Genomic DNA, 16,047 nt, shown 5'->3' with positions numbered 1-16,047 from the left:
CGGGTGGCAGTCTCCCCCTCACACCAGACGCTCAGAACCATGAGCTCCTGTTTGTTTGCTGCCCCGCCCTGACCCAGGGCTTGGGCCCATAGCGAACTATTGCGAGGTGGTGGGATACCCCACAGCCCCGCGGAGGGACGAGCCCTTCTACACTAACCTTGAAGTTTTTTTCTTTCTTTATGAGAAATGGGCAGGGAAGACCTAATACTTTGCTCCTTGACAAGTGAATGGAAGTAAATTAATAAAAACCTGTCCAAAGAACATTGCAAATTCATTTAACATCTCCACAAGCACTGAGCCCAGCAAACATCCTGCCCTTAGGAAACAGTGGATGAGGTAAGAAACAGGACCTTGCCTGCCTCCCTCTGTGGGCTACCTGCAACTCTCACTACAGAAAGGTGGAATGTGATGTGAGAACTGTGGGGACAAGGGAAGGGAGATTGCTTAGCTTTTTAGCATTAACAGTACACTTGCCTCACTAACTGTAGTAGCCTAAGAAAATAGGGAAACGAGCATTTTTAAAAAGATGAAGAAGTCAGGACTGAGAATAAACAAAAACAATAGGGACTATTTATTAGTGGTTCCCTATCTCTCTCTCACGTCTACACCCTTTCAAGATCTAACCTTTCACTATGAAGCATATAGTATTTCTGAAGGATCCAGTTGAAATCTGATGTCCCCCTCTCACTTGAATTATAAGGAAGATTTTCAGACCTACATATTCATTTGCTTGTCTCCACTGACATATCTGGAAAGAAAAATCTAGTATTAAGACCTCAGTTGGAACTGCTGGGTGTTCCACACTTACGAAAACTTGGCCAATTCTTGTACTGAGATGTGTAAGTTTAGGCACTGCAGGTTTGAAAACCTTGGTCCACACTCCTATATAAATTTTGTATTTATTTTCCTTGCCTGTCACATACTAAGCTTCGTTGGTTTGGCAGTTTTGCTTTAAATATAGTGGCTTCAAATTATTGTATATTTTATAGCTGTTGGCTGAATTTTGTGCTAAACTACATGGGTAACTACTGAAATAACAAAGTTAAACTGGTGAAACCTAGAGAAGAACTTGAAACATAAACTAGGTTGGTAAATATGTACGTCTTAATAACCTGAGGAGCTGTCAGTAACTATCAAACCACTCGGCCTTTAAAACCTATTACTATGCACCATGCCAATGAGTGATATCAAAATGTGACAAATGAGCAACTTGTGTTTCGTTGTATTTTGTACCATAATTGATGTTCTTAAGTGGTTTTAACTATAAAACTTAAGGAAGTTTTCTCAGTGAAAGAGAGAACAAATCTTTCAGTGCATTGCCCTTGCATTCCTTTACTCCAAACAGCCTCTTTATTCCCCACATGTCGCTTTTTAATATGTTTCAAAATTTGAGTTTGGTCAACTCTTTTTTTTTTTTTTTTTCTAATGAGTTGGAAACCTTTTTGGTACTTCCTCATAAGAGTCATTAAGGTACATTCTATGAATGATTTTCACATTTTTTATTGAAGTTTTGGTTCTTTGTTAAGCTTTATTCATATTAATTACATAAACACAAAATATAATTGCTCAGGAATCACAAATGTTTTAAATAAGCAACATCAATGGTCAGAACATGGTACACCACCATACTGGAAAGTAGCTGATAAAGGTTGCATTAACAAAGAGGTTAAAGTATCTGTGATATTATTTTCTCAAGAGGAGATCTTGTTTTAGCAATGAACTAATCCATATTTTCACAATTATTAAAAGTTAAATACAAAACCAAATATTTAATAGTGTGACCTATATTTCTTATGTATGTAACTTGTGAACATTCACAGCCCAGATACTGATTTATCTTTAACATTATTGGGTGAAATTCTGGCCCCACTGAAATCAATGGGAGTTTTGCAAGTGACTTCTGTCAGGTGATAATCTTCGTATAGTCCCTTCTTTGCTGTAGATGTGTAGGGTGGTTTTTTCCCCCCACATACTACTCCTGAGGGCATTCTGTGCCAAAAAATTAAAAATTCTGCCAATGTTATTTGTTAAACAAATGTGGAGGTTCCAGCATGGCATTGGGAAGCACAGATCACTGGCTGCACGGAGGTGGGAGATCACTCTGCAGCTCCCCCTGGAACGTGGACTCAGCGGTGAGGCTGCACCCAACCCTCATACAGCGCAAGGACCAGGCCTGCCCTAGAAACACCCCAGGGCCTGCCCCTCTGTGCCAGATGCAGGCAGGCTCAGCCCTGCAGAGTCCAAGGGTGAAGGGGCTTAATGTGGGGGGATCCAGGTGTGTGTTGAGAGGGTTCTGTGTGGGGCAATCGGTGTGGGCGGCTCACTGGGGGATCTGCGTGTGGAGGCGGATCTGGCTGCACAGGGGCTTGTTGGGATTCTGGGTGCAACGGTAATGGGATGCTGCAGGGGGGTCCAGGTGAAAGTGGTTGGAGCTCAGGGGGGGGGGTCTTGGTGGGGGGAGGATAGAGCTTGGCAGAGGGGGCTGGGAGGCTCAGTGGAGGAATCCAGATGCTGGGGGAGAGGGGTGGGGATACAGTTGCAATTACTTGGGGCTCAGAGGGGTGTGAATCCTGGTGCAGGTGGTCCAGGTACAGGGGAAGTGGGGCTCATCAGGAAGGGTTCTGGGTCCGGGGGGGGGGGAGGGAGAGGCTCTGCAGGAGGGTCTGGGTATGAGGGGGTCTGGGTGCACAGGGGTTGGGCGGATGGGGGAGCTGCTCCCTGCAGCTGAGGAGTGATGGGTGCAGGAAGCGCAGGCGGGGGATGGAATTTGCAGAGCTTCCTACAGCCTGAGGAGAAATCGTGGTGGGCCTGACCCAGGCCCGGATGCCAGCCGGGACTAGCAGCTGAGCCCAGCACAGGATAGGAGCCACCAATTGGGTCTTCCCCAGTCCCGACCCCCAGTGATTTACCTCTCTGTCAGCACCCGAAACATACTATGGGGGAGGGTTATGTGACCGCACTTGTGACTTCCCCGTTAGAAAATCATTTTTCTGTGGGGAAGCAAACAAATCTGCAGTGACGTAAATTCTGCACATAGGCATTGGTGCAGAATTCCCCCAGGAGTAACATACACTGAGGAAGGAGTTTAGAAGGGCCTGATTCTGTTCTGACTGAAATTAGATGCTAACCTTTTGGTTTTAGTGGGTACAGGATTAGGGCCTAACTTACCTTTTAAGACCTGTGTCTAATTTAAAACCTATTACTAATTTTATAAAGATCATCACCTGCATTTTCTCCTAATTTTGTTATTACTGTAGATTCCATAGAAACAAATATGTATAGGGCTGTTAGATGTGCTTTAAATAAAGTTCACATACTGACAGTTAAGAAATATTTATATATGTATCTCTTACATATAAAGTAATGAGTACACACAGGCTTCTCTAAACGATCATAGGTTCTGCTGAGATCCAACTGAATAATATGGAGAAATAGGAGATAATGAAGGGCTATATCCCTCTCTAATTATTCAATATCTTGATCATCTGTATTGCCATTTCCAAGTGCTGGAATCTCCTTTTCGGGTAGCAGCCCATACTCATGTAGGAAAGATTCCACATCCACAGCAAAAAATTCCTCACTGAAGTGTTCAGTAACACTAATAAAATTGCTCAAAAGCTCCCCACCCTTGTAGACAAGCAGGGTTGGGAGCACATCAGTTGAAAAGCGGTCTCCAGCACCTGTGTTAGATGCCTTTATCTTACAAAATCTCATTGTGGAGTATTCTGCAGCAAGGCAAGTTAAGCTATTGTTTAGCGCCTCACAACCCTTGATGCCATCTTCGTAAATGTGAACAATGACCATGACGGTTTTTCGCTCTTTCTCAATGACTTCCAAGAACTGTTCTCCATTCTGCAGCTCATAAAGATAGCCATATCTGGGCCCAAAGCTCAGCCTCTGATGCATATCCTGCATGCAGCGTTTGCGGTATTTTCGTAGGCAGCTTTCATCCTCTTGCTCCTCATGGATGAGCTCATACTCCTGCATACTCATCTGTGAATATTAAGAGAGCATTATATTACTGAATGTGTGTGTGTGTGTAATATATATAATTAGGGTTACCATACGTCTGGTTTTTCCTGGACATGTCCGGCTTTTTGGTACTCAAACCCCAGTCCAGGGGGAATTTCCAAAAAGCCAAACGTGTCCAGGAAAAATACTCCCAGCTTTGCCAGCATCCCTGACTTACCTTAGAGTGGGCTCCGGTGACAGCTGCTGCTCCCTGACTCCTCAGCTCTGTAAGAGCCGAGCTGCCCAAGCGCTACTGGCTTCACGGTTTGCTGGGCAGCCCCCATGCCTCCAGACCCTGCGCCCCAGGAGCCCAGGAGGGGAAGTGCCCGCCGCAGGGTCCGGAGGTATGGGGGCTGCCCGGCAAACCGTGAAGCCAGTAGCGCTTGGGCAGCTCGGCTCTTACAGAGCTGAGGAGTCAGGGAGCAGCTGCCGCCGCCGGAGCCCAGGAGGGGAAGTGCCGGACCGGGGGTGCAGGGTCCAGAGGTATGGGGGCTGCCTGGCAAACTGTGAAGCCGGTAGCGCTCAGGCAGCTGTTTCGCGTGGCTGGGAGGGAGGAGGAGGGGGAATGCGGGGCGCTCAGGGGAGGGGGCGGACTTGGGGCGGGGACGTTGGGGAAGGGGTTGGAATGGGGGTGGAATTGGGGTGGGGCCGGGGAAGGGGCGGAGTTGGGGCGGGGAAGGGGCCCCGTGGAGTGTCCTCTTTTTTAAATGTTTTAATATGGTAACCCTATATATATACACACACACACACACACACACACACACACACACACACACACACACACACACACACACACACACACACACAGTATTCACTGAACAAGGAGGGAAACAAGATGTTGTCTGTGGAACCCCACATAAAACCCTTGGGCAGAAGAATAATTGTGCAAAACTGCCCTGTGGGGAATCTTGGAGACAGAGGAAATAAGACATTTAATGGAAACCCCATCTCTCTTTACTTGGGTACAGGTGAATGGTATTGAAGGCAACTGATATATCTAACAATATCAGCAAGGACACATTGGGTGAAATCCTGGCCCCACTAAAGTCAGTTGGAGTTTTGCCAGTGACTTCAATAGGGTCAGAATTTCACCCCTGGTCTTTATCTGTTTTCGGGAGGAAATAATTTACCCAGATTGACAAGATTAAAGGAGATCTGAGGCAGCTAGATACTGTGATAATTATCTCACCACAGTCTTCTCATTAACCTTTATTGAGGGTAGAAGATTCAGCACTGGTCAACAGTTGGCCAGATTGTCATGATCAAGTGGTGTGTTCTATTTCATGTGTGTTTTGGGTCAGATGCTTCCATCTTTCTACTAAGTAGTTCTTTATTCTGTGAGTAGTCTCATTTTCTTCAGTGGGACTTCTTGCAAAGCAAAATACCACTCAGTGTGAGCAAGAATAGCATAATCTACCCCTTCATGATCTCTCTGTATTTTATTTATAATAATCCAAGTGCCTTGTAGCTTTCAATAGGCCTCAAGCTAAATTTCAGCAACTAATGCTAACATGTATCACTCACTGCCCTTCTCACATTCAACATACTTTATAAACATTGACTTCACATTGTCACTTTGAGGTAGTTCAGTATTGTCCCAATTTGCAGCCGAGGAAAACTGAGATGGAGATGTTAAGTGATTTGTACAAGGACAGAAAGGAAGTGGGAATCGGTGGCAATTACATTCAGTAGTTTCTGGCTTCTCCTCCTGTGCTTATACCACATTTTTTTTTGTTTTCATGTTTTATATAGAATCATTTATTCACTTGTGTTTTCTCTTGTTACCTTACGACTGAATCTCTCTCTGGTGTCTTTATCATCTTTACTGAGAGATCTGTGTGGTGAAGACATTTGTCTGAGGATCTCTTTCTTGCTCAAAGGAAGGGAATCTCTGTCTTCACTTTCTAATTTAAACTTTCTCCAGTCATTGATCACGCCTTTGGGCCCTAGGAGAGATAAAGACCCATAATTATTTGGTTTTGTTTGTTAGTTTCAGAAAGACAGTGTCTTTGACCACAGGGCACATTTAAAGACCTTATACGCACTGCAGAACAAGAGGTCAGAACACGGACTTTATAGCCCATATCTATGTCTCAGTCAATGCTGAAAAGTTTCTGATTACAGAACTAAAATCAAATCCTAGTCTCTAGAGCTGGTTGATTAAACAGTAAAACATTTTGCAAAAATATTTTGAAAATTTTACCGGTTCAAAATGTCAAATGGTTCCAAAAACTGCATCTATAGTTAGTTGAAAAAAATATTGTAGGAAAACTTGTCAAATTTTCAGGGTGGTGATATCGGGTGGTTGGTCAATGAAATTTGAACTTGCACCAAAAATTAAAAAATGTCAAGCATTCTCCCTTCAGAGCTACTAAACTGCTAGTTGGTGGGGTCTTTTTGCATTCGGTGAGTGTGTTGCTTTATAATTGTGAATTAAACAATTAACTTCATAATCTTTGAGGACAAAGGCTCTAAATATCATCATATTAAAGAGCCACACGTAAAAAGAGAGAATGTGCCACCCAATAAGATGGGGAAAAGATCTAGGCTAAACATTTCCAAAAACAGGAACCAAAAATTAGGAGTCTAAATAAATGCCCTAAATTTCAAAAGTGCTGGGCACCCAGAAACTCCTAATATATCAATGGATGATCTTGAATGCTCAGCACATTTGACATTCAGGTTACTTATTTAGGTTACTAAATCCCTATTAGGCTTCTAACTTTAGGGTCCTTTTTTGAAATCTCGGCCCAGGTCAACAGTGCTGATTTGGGAAGTAATTGAAGGAAGAGGGGTTGCATGGGGTAGGGCTGAAGGAAAGGGCACAGGAACATCTGGGGCACAGAGAGAAAAATGAGCTGTTTAGAACATATGCTTCCATGCTCCCTGGGTAGGGAGCATGCTGCCTGTCTGTTCTGTACATCACTGAATATAGTGACAGCACTCACATAAACAATAGCCAGTAGACACTGGAAAAAGAAAAGAAGAATGGATCCAACCAAAGATGGTTTAAAGTTTTTAATGGCTATATTATGCTATGACAAAACCATTTGTGGATTAATTTTTAGCAATGACTTCTCCTCCAAACAAAATGAGAGCTTTAAGATTTCACTTTACACTTTTGCTTGTCAGACTAGGAGGCATTAATGTCTCTGGCAAAGACCTATAGGAAGCAAGATTCCCAGATTTCGGCCTTTGTGACTGAAAACTTATAGCCCAGTGCTAGTGGGTTACAGCTGTTTTCAGTACAAAGGAATAAAGGAGATTGTTAATGACTGAGGCAAAGTAGCCTACATCAAATTTGCACTGAACAATGCCACTGCTGCTTTGGTGTCCCGTGCAGCCATTTGCTTCAAGCACCAATAAGGCCGGCTCTGAATTCAACCCTGCGTAACCTGTCCAGTCAAGAGGGGTGTGAATTAGTCATAAAAATGTTTTCATTGGATCCTGAGTATACCTGAATATACCTGTGTAAGGCATTCTGAATTCCAGTCAGCAAATTAAAATTACAGGCTTCCACACTGATTAATTTTTAACAATGAGCTAAAATGTCCCTTAATTTTGTTTCTTTACCTGTATGTGTAGCCTGCCCTTCAAAATCTTGTTCCGAACTGGCACTTTTTTGCTCTTCCATAACTGTTACTTAGTTGGCTAAAATGACAAAGTCAACACAAATAATGAATACTGTAACATGACAGATGAGCAGTACGTTTTACAGCTGGTTATAGTACAGTGTATAATTTCCTGCTGCTTTTAGATATCAGTGCATCTCCAAGTCTGTAATTAAAGCTTATGCAATCTTAATTTAATTATAGTTCTCTTAACCTCATAAAAAGCAATTAGGACAACATATCTGTCTGCATTATTAAAGGTGTCTGAACCAAGGCTAATTTAAAATACGAGGGTGTTCCTTTTCCTAAATCTTATTGTGTCCTATAGGTCAGCAGGAAATATGAGTAATCTAGTGAAGAAAAGAGCTAGTAAAATTTGCTGGAATTATACTCATTGCAAATTTCTCCCATTTTTGTTTGAAAACCATTCAGTAACGGATCCTGATTCCTACAATCATATTTCTTATTCTGAATTATTCACCAAATAGCTCCTATGAAATACATTCTCCATCCTGCACTTTCAGAGTTTATTAGAGGTGACTGAGCCAAACCTCAATACCTTGTGTTTGTACTGATATCTCCTCTGACCTGGCTGGGCTGCACTTGTTGCATGCTGGGAAAGATGAGGCAAAGGTGGCTTTAAGCCACTTTTATGCTCAATCAATCATGGAGCTGTCAGGGGACCTGGCTGGTTCCTGCTGTAAATTAAAGCAGCTTCAGGGGCCCTATGGTCAGCTGGGAATCAGTGAGGTAACCTAGCAATGTCCCCTGAACTTGGTTTTGTGTGTGTGTGTGTGTGTGTGTGTAGAAGCACTGTGATGACTCTATACCATGCAAGGATTCTCCTTTCCCTGGAGAATTCTCAGACAGGCTGATTTTACGCTAATTTGCACTTCCCGAGTGGTACAAGGCAACTGGATCAGACTGGGGCATGGGGGTTGCAAAATGAGCTGATTTGGGCAGTATTCTTTTTTTCCAAAAAGGCAATACTTTTTTTTTTTTAACAGAATGTTGTGACTTTTGTGAACACTGAGAACCTACTAGCACTTTGACATAGGAATAGTGATAAAGGTACCAATTACTAATTCATCTGTTTATGTACCCAATGCTGACAAGGCATATTATTCAACCTAATCGCTACTATGTGCTTGAGGTGAACCTTTTCATCTTCCCTCTAGTAGAAACGTCATACATTGCACCCTTCTGTTCAAAAACTGTAGTTTAAACTCTACAAGCATTTTCCACATAAAAGACCAATGTCAGAAACTCAGAGAAATGAAGATGCCATTCTGTTTAGTCTTACTTCCCACTTTTTCTCTGCAGATATAACTTGGTACTTGATACTTTGCCCTCTACTTGTGTCCTATGAGAATATTTTTATCTGGCTTTTGCTACAAAGTCACTGTCGAGTAAATGTTATTAAATTTTGACCAGATAATTAATGCCAGAGTTAAAAAGCTGATGGTAAGTAAGAACTGAGTGATTTTCATTTTAGATAGTGTTTGTAAAGAAATGCACCTTAATTTTTGCAAACTCCAATGTTTCTGTAACAAATCTGTGCTTTTCATGATAAATAGCATAGTGTAATACCTCCTAAGGTGGATACACTGCTGCTTGTATGTGTGAGTTTCAAGTGGAGGTAATTAGCAAACGTGGTGATAAATTCTTCAGGGCAAAAATTCTTGGTGCAAATAATTAATCCAAACTGGTACCTGGGCAACATTCTGATTCTGTGTTGAAGGGGAGTGGATAATGAAGTACCAGTATATGATATTACTAAAATACTACCTGTAGTATGTGATATAGCTATGCAGATACAAACTACTGTGAAATTGATTCCTTTTCTATATTTCTACTGTAGTTGCTCACTTTATTTGCCAAATTCTGTGGTGAACTATGTAGGTCCAAAAGTAGCATAAATACTGTGGTCAGCTGTTCACAGGACCCTATGAAAGTGAATTCCACATCCTGTTGAATGCCCTCCAGTAGAACAGAGAATAGTGAATATATGACTATTGTGTAGATCCACTGGGCCATAAAGGGGTAGTAGTGAAATGCATCTATAACTCCCTCCCAGGACTGGCATTAGAGACTGCAAATGACTATGTCAGCAGCTACACTACTGGAGCCAAGGTTTCATCCTTGGCTCCATTAGAAAAACATGAGGGTTTTTATGTGGATCCCTTTCATATAGATTTTGCTTTTCTATTGCTTTTGGCCCTAAATGCATCTAAAAATATACATGGTAAGCAAATAGTACAGTTAAGTGGATTTCCTGGCTGCTGCAGGTTTGAATCTGAGAAAGTTGACCACAACAAGAGTAAAGCAGTTTGAGTGGAAACATTGCATAACAGCATCAAAGTATGCTGGGTTTTTTAGAAAGTATATTTTATTGGGCTGAATCACTGTAGTACTGCAAAGAGTATTTTCACATAATTTGGTTGTAAAACAATGAACAACATAACACAGAAGTCTAGTGAGCTGAGCCTGGGATGGGGGGGCCAAGAACTCCTGAGGTGTAATCCTGGCTCTGCTACTGACTCACTCTGAGAGCTTGGGACCTTGGTGCATTGTGGGAAAACTTTACTTGCCTATCTTAACCAGGTATTGTGAGAATGAATTAGTTAAGGGCAGATTTCACATTTAGGCACCTAAGTGAGGTGGTTAGATTTTCTAAGGTACTGAGCACTCTACAGCTCCAATAAGAAGGACTCTGCAGGAGGGCGTGGGAAATGCTGGGTGTGGACACTTTTGAAAATCTGGCCACTTAGGGTATGTCTACACTGCAATGTAACCCCAGGGTTAGTGGGACTCGAGTCAGCTGACACTGGGTTAGAGAACCCAGGGCTTGAACATCTATACTGATTGTTAACCTTACATGAAGAATTTCCTAACCCGGGCTCAAATCTCGAGCTCTGCTATCCACACTGCAGCACTCAGACCTGAGTCAAACCAACCATATCCCAGATTCCCTAGTGGCAACCTGAAGCTCTAGCCCTTTGACCATGATGCACTGTGGGAAAACTTGACTGTCCACCCTGTACATTACAGGAAGTTTGAATGGCCTGCCTGGAGTCATTTTGGTCAGTGCACTCCCAGCACTGAGGGGAGGGATAGCTCAGTGGTTTGCGCATTGGCCTGCTAAACCCAGGGTTGTGAGTTCAATCCTTGAGGGGGCCACTTAGGGATCTGGGGCAAAATCAGTACTTGGTCCTGCTAGTGAAGGCAGGGGGCTGGACTCGATGACCTTTCAACATCCCTTCCAGTTCTAGGAGATGGGATATCTCCATTAATTTAATTTAAGCTACCAGAGCTAGCAATGTGGAGGAGGCACCTTTTGAAGAATTTCTCTGGCTTGCACTTGCACTCTTGTGTCAGGAAATGGGCAGAGCTTCCATGAGGTGCTGATGGACATTTCATTGGCATTTTCTGAACCACCAAAGACACCTGACATAGCTTATGATGGAACTGGAGGAGGAGGAAGCAGATGAATAAGAGTACCCAAGCATGGCAGACTTGAACTGGCTGATGCTTCTCAGTACACATGATACAGCCTCTGATGCCCTCTATGTAGACCAGTGCTTCTGAAGCAAGGCCATAGGCTGGTGGGATCACATTGTCATGCAGACCTGGGATGACCAGCAGTGGGTCCAGAACTTTAGCATGAAGAAAGCTACATATCTGGAGCTTTGTGAGCAGCATAAAGAAACATGCATGCAGCTACCCCTGCTGATCTAGAAGCGGGTTGGCATAGCTGTTTGGAAGCTGGCTACCCCAGACTGCTACAGGTCCATTGCAAACCAGTTTAGTGTTGGAAAGTCAACTGTGGGTGAAGTGGTGGCAGAGGTTTCTGAGGTGATGAGGCATGTGGTTTACCCCAATGTGGTGGGCATAAAAGATATTCCTGAAGTAATTACTGGCTTTGAGAGAATGGTGTTTCCAAACTGCGCTAGGGCCAATGATGAGACTCATGTGCCCATAGTTTGCTCTCCTCCAGGAGCACATAACCGCAAAGGATCCTACTTCACTGTTATGCAGGCCCTTGTGGACCACAGAGGGCAATTTATGAACATCAGCATGGGTTGCACTGGAGAAGTTCATGATGCCGGAGTTTTCTACCAATCAGGAGTCTACATTCGTGGACAGGCTGGGACACTATTCCCACCAAAAGACTGCCCACACTGTTATTCTGGGGGACCCTGCATATCTCCTTGTGCCTTGGCTTATGAAACCATATCCTGATTTCAGAGACCCTGGCAAAATTACACAGTTTAATTACACTCTCAGCAGGTGCAGAATGGTTGTTGAATGTGCTTTTGGCAGCTCAAAGTCCCATTTGAGATGTTTACAGACCCGTTTGCATGCTGGTGTCATTGATGCTGTCTGTATTACTATGGCTTGCTGTGCTCTTCACAATCTTTGTGAAGCCAGAGTTGAGCCATTTCTCCCTGAATGGGCCCATGACAGTGAGGGGCTGCTGAATCTGTACACTCAACCAGAAAGTGCAGCTACCACAGCTGGGGCTGGATGTGCCCGGGCAACAGAAGTCAGGCATGCTTTGTTCTTCCACATTATGGACCTGCATGGTCCAATGGAAGAGGGGGAATAGTACCTATATGAATGTTCTTGGGAGTGAGGGTGGTATGGGAGTCATTGATTGTGTGGGGGGGATGGGGTGCATAATTTATGTGCCATGCCGTGTACTTTTGAATGATATGATCACTTATGAAATAGGGGGAAAGGGGTTATTCACAGTATGGATTGATGTAAGGAAGTGATTGAAGTATGGATTGCAATAGATAAACGGTATTGAGCAATAGTCTGTGAATACTAATTCCCAATGGTCCCTGATCATGTGTATTTTGAACACACACTATATGATGTGAAGCAGTGATAGAAATAAGCTTTCTAGAGGAAATAAAAACCCCTTTGTTTATAAATATGTATTAGAAAAGTACAACATTCACCCATTGCCAGGCAGGCCAGCTGCCATTACCACACTAACACACCAGTGACAACACAAACTTACAGGGGAAAAAAACCCACAACAAAATAAAGTGCAGCAACAAGTGAAACCAGTTACAAGACAGAACTCCCTACCACAGCATGGCCCCTGGCCACCAGTTCTCCTTTCCCTTCTTTCCCCCATTTGCCAGGCACATGTTGCTGTGGGGCGAAGGTGGAGGCATCCACAGGGGAGGGAGTCAATAGGGAGGGCTGCAGGGGCAAAGTTGCCCTGTCCAGCAACTCATGGGGCCCACTCGCATGCGCCACCCAGCCATGGAGACGTCCAAGTTGCTTCTGGACTGCAGCACAAGGTAGCGTGCAGGGGAATCAGTCCGTGATGTGGGTGATGCAACAGGAGCTGCTATTCTTGCAGTCATTAGTGATATGAGCCTCTCAAACAGCTCTTTCTGCTGAGCTCTGTCCTCCTCCCTTAGGTACCCTTCCTGTTCCAGGAACTATGAAGGAAGTGCCTGCTCCTATGCTGAAACCCTGTCCTCAAGCTGTGCAGCCAGCCTAAGCCTTTCCTCTTGCCTTGCTGCATGCCTTTCCTCTAGCCCCAAATCCTTCTGTCTTTGGGACTGGACCTGCTTGTTGGCCCTCTCCAGAAGGTCAATCATAAGTTCATCATGGAAATGCTTCCTTTTGGAACAGTCCGTGAACGTATGTTGGCCCAACCTTTTGCTGCAGTGTGGGCAAGCTGTGGAGGTCCTGGAGCCAGTAGAGATTGAGTGGCCTGGAACCAGGACAAGACACAGAGGGTTATTGTCTCAAATAGCTCACTGAAGTAGCACAAAAAAAATCCTCGTGGAATTTCACGGACAGAAAATGATACTTTTACAAATGGAACTTCACTATATTGCAAGAAGGATGCTTCAAACAACAGAAGATCCCTGGACACAGCTTAGTTAATTGCAGCAAAAACATTGCAGGCACAATGGTACGTTAAAAATGCAAAACTACTTTTTTGATTTTTGCAAAACGTAGGTTTTTTGAGGGGATGGGGTGAGGCTTCCATCAGTGGCCATGCTACCAAAGCTTTTTCTGTCATTTCTGACATGTTCCCAGCTGCAGTCTAAACATACACAGTAAGACCATGCAGTCTGGAGAGACAATGTGGAGTTACAGGGTTTCCCAGGTTTCAGACTCCAGGACTGGAACATAGTTGTGTGTTAAGCATTCAGAAGATAGAGTTGTTGTTTTAGTTCCTGGAAGGAATCAGTTTTTGTTCGGCTTTGAGCCTGAGAGCCCTGGAGAGAGGATAGCAGCTTCTTGACAGAAAGCAATGGTTCTTTGCCTGGGATTCCTTAAAAATGTGCTGTCTGCATACAGTTTATTCCTACCACTGTTCAGGGAAATGGGACTTGTGTACATCTTGTAAATAAACAAATTTCACTAAGAAAATACCTGACTTTATGTCACTGATTTCTGCTCCAAATTGGAGACTGACCTGTGAGTTCTTGAATTTAAGCTGCTGCTCAGCCAAAGAGGGACTAAAATTGTTTTTTATTAATTATTATTATTATTATTATTAATCTTCTGAAAGTAGATAACTAGATTCTAATGTTCCTGATACATCACTGCTTCCTGAATATCAGTAGTACTTAATGATGTTTATTTTCTTTATATACCTGATTTTATCTTTAAATAAATTTTAACTAAGAAATTTCTTTTCTGACCTGCCTGTCTCTCTGGTGGTCTCTTTGGTGACTTTCATAATAGGTATAGATTTATATTTCAATAATATTAAATCTTGTACATAAAGCATGATTCAATTCCTGCCATATATTCTTTGAAAGAATGCTGATTTGTAAATTAGTGCAAAGATGCTTAATAGAAATTTAAACATTATTTTAAGTACTTGTTAGATTAATATATATTCCTTTGTCCCTTTTTTGACATCATCAAATCTAATAATCTCTCTGCCTTTAAAATACAGAGGACCAAATGTTAACTTTATATTTCAACTGTGTATCAGAATATATTTCTACAGCAATTTACCTATTCTTATGGCCCATCAATGTTGCAGAGTAATTGGGTGTTTAAATATGTAGCAGAAGATTTGCTTTAGTTATGTTATGTAATGTTAGTTATGTTTAGTAATGTTAGAAACTTCTTTGATGGGATTAGAACGTGGTGGTAATAGAAGGTGACTGGCCCATTGTAGGTAGGTGTCCTGATACACAGGTAGGTGTCCAATGGTTAGGGCGCTAGCCTGGGAGATCTGGGTTCAATTCCTTTTTGTCATCACATCCTTCCTGTGTGACTTTGGGCAAGTCACTGAGCCTCTGTCACGGACTCACAGATCGTGCCCACTCTTGGCCTTGTGCGGTCCATGGGGGGTGCCCCTTTCAGTGAGACAGCCCTTCTCGGGGGTCCACTCTCTCTCGGGGTCATGCCCCTCCACCTCCTGGAGCCGCACCTCTCTGAGCTTTAGCACATCTGTCTCTGCCGTGGGCCCCCTCAGGGAGTCCACTCGCTCTAGACCCCCGGGGCCTCCACCCCCGAAGGGGTTGATGCAACCCTGTTCTCTAGACCAGAGTGACTTTCAGCCAGCATAAAACAGGAGGATTTATTGAGAGTTGAACACAGCACAGGAAACTCTCAGGGCCTCAGGCCTGGCCTCCCTCAGCCCAGCACATCCCAGTCTCTCTGCATCCAGGTGGGCTCTCCCTGCTCCCCGTCTCCAGCCCAGAGCCCCCCTGCTTCCCAGCCGGGCATCTGAGATCCCCGGCCCCAAGCCCCGCCTCTGTCCATTGTCTTCTCTCCAGGTAAACAGGGCCGTAAACTGGGGCCCCCTCTCCTTGCTTCTGTCCTCTGGCTGGAACTGGCTGGTTAGGTCACTCCTCACTCTGCAGGCCATTGTCCTCCCACTGGCCAGAACCGGCTGCGACTCCTGAGCTGGGTCTCCGGGTCGAGGTCTCAGGTCACTGGTCGCTGGGGTATCCATCCTCCAGGCCATTGGCTGGGGTCCCACGTTCCCTCTCCGGTCCTCTGTAACAACAAACTCCCTCTCTCCTCACCTCGTTAAACCAGTAACACCCAGGGAAACTGAGTCCCACCCCCTCCGCATGCAAACCATTGAAACCCCACCGAAAACAAGAAAATCCCCCACTTTGTCACAGCCTCTCTGGGCCTCATTTCTCCCTCTGTAAAATAGGGAAAATATAAAACAGTATATTCCTACTTCACAAGGGTGTTGTGAGGATAAATACATTAAAGACTGTGAGGTACTCAGATACTATCGTAATGGAGCACCTAAAATAGACAGCAGGAACTACATTCCAGGAAAGTGAAATGATCGTTTCAAATCATCTTTGTAAATAAAGTTTATACAGGAATTAAGACAAACGCTTTCAGACACTGCAAGGCCAGTATGCACACATAACTGAAGAGATGTAATGTAAATATTGAAAAGCCT

General features: G+C 43.8%; 1 protein-coding gene across 1 annotated transcript; it reads right to left on the bottom strand.

Annotated features, from left to right (window-relative positions):
* Positions 1 to 3,465: 3,465 nt before the first annotated feature.
* Positions 3,466 to 7,645, bottom strand: PDC (phosducin). The gene is made up of 3 exons (XM_065410037.1): positions 7,585 to 7,645; positions 5,797 to 5,957; positions 3,466 to 3,993 (listed from the first exon to the last, which is right to left on the bottom strand). The coding sequence occupies exons 1-3, from the start codon at positions 7,643 to 7,645 to the stop codon at positions 3,466 to 3,468; spliced, it is 750 nt and encodes a 249-aa protein (XP_065266109.1).
* Between the last annotated feature and the right edge of the window lie 8,402 nt (positions 7,646 to 16,047).

This window comes from Emys orbicularis, chromosome 8, assembly GCF_028017835.1.
Source record: "Emys orbicularis isolate rEmyOrb1 chromosome 8, rEmyOrb1.hap1, whole genome shotgun sequence".
Taxonomy (NCBI): Eukaryota; Metazoa; Chordata; order Testudines; family Emydidae; genus Emys; species Emys orbicularis.
The sequence above is the reverse complement of the archived record's forward strand: the minus strand, read 5'-3'. Positions and strand labels throughout refer to the sequence as shown.

What these genes read in the sequence shown, in the direction of transcription:
- PDC (XM_065410037.1), bottom strand. Translation starts at nt 7,645, where the DNA reads ATGGAAGAGCAAAAAAGTGCCAGTTCGGAACAAGATTTTGAAGGGCAG. An exon ending in AGGGCAGGCTACACATACAG is followed by an intron (nt 5,958 to 7,584) that starts GTAAAGAAACAA and finishes TATCTCTCCTAG; the next exon opens with GGCCCAAAGGCGTGATCAAT. An exon ending in GAGAGAGATTCAGTCGTAAG is followed by an intron (nt 3,994 to 5,796) that starts GTAACAAGAGAA and finishes TAATATTCACAG; the next exon opens with ATGAGTATGCAGGAGTATGA.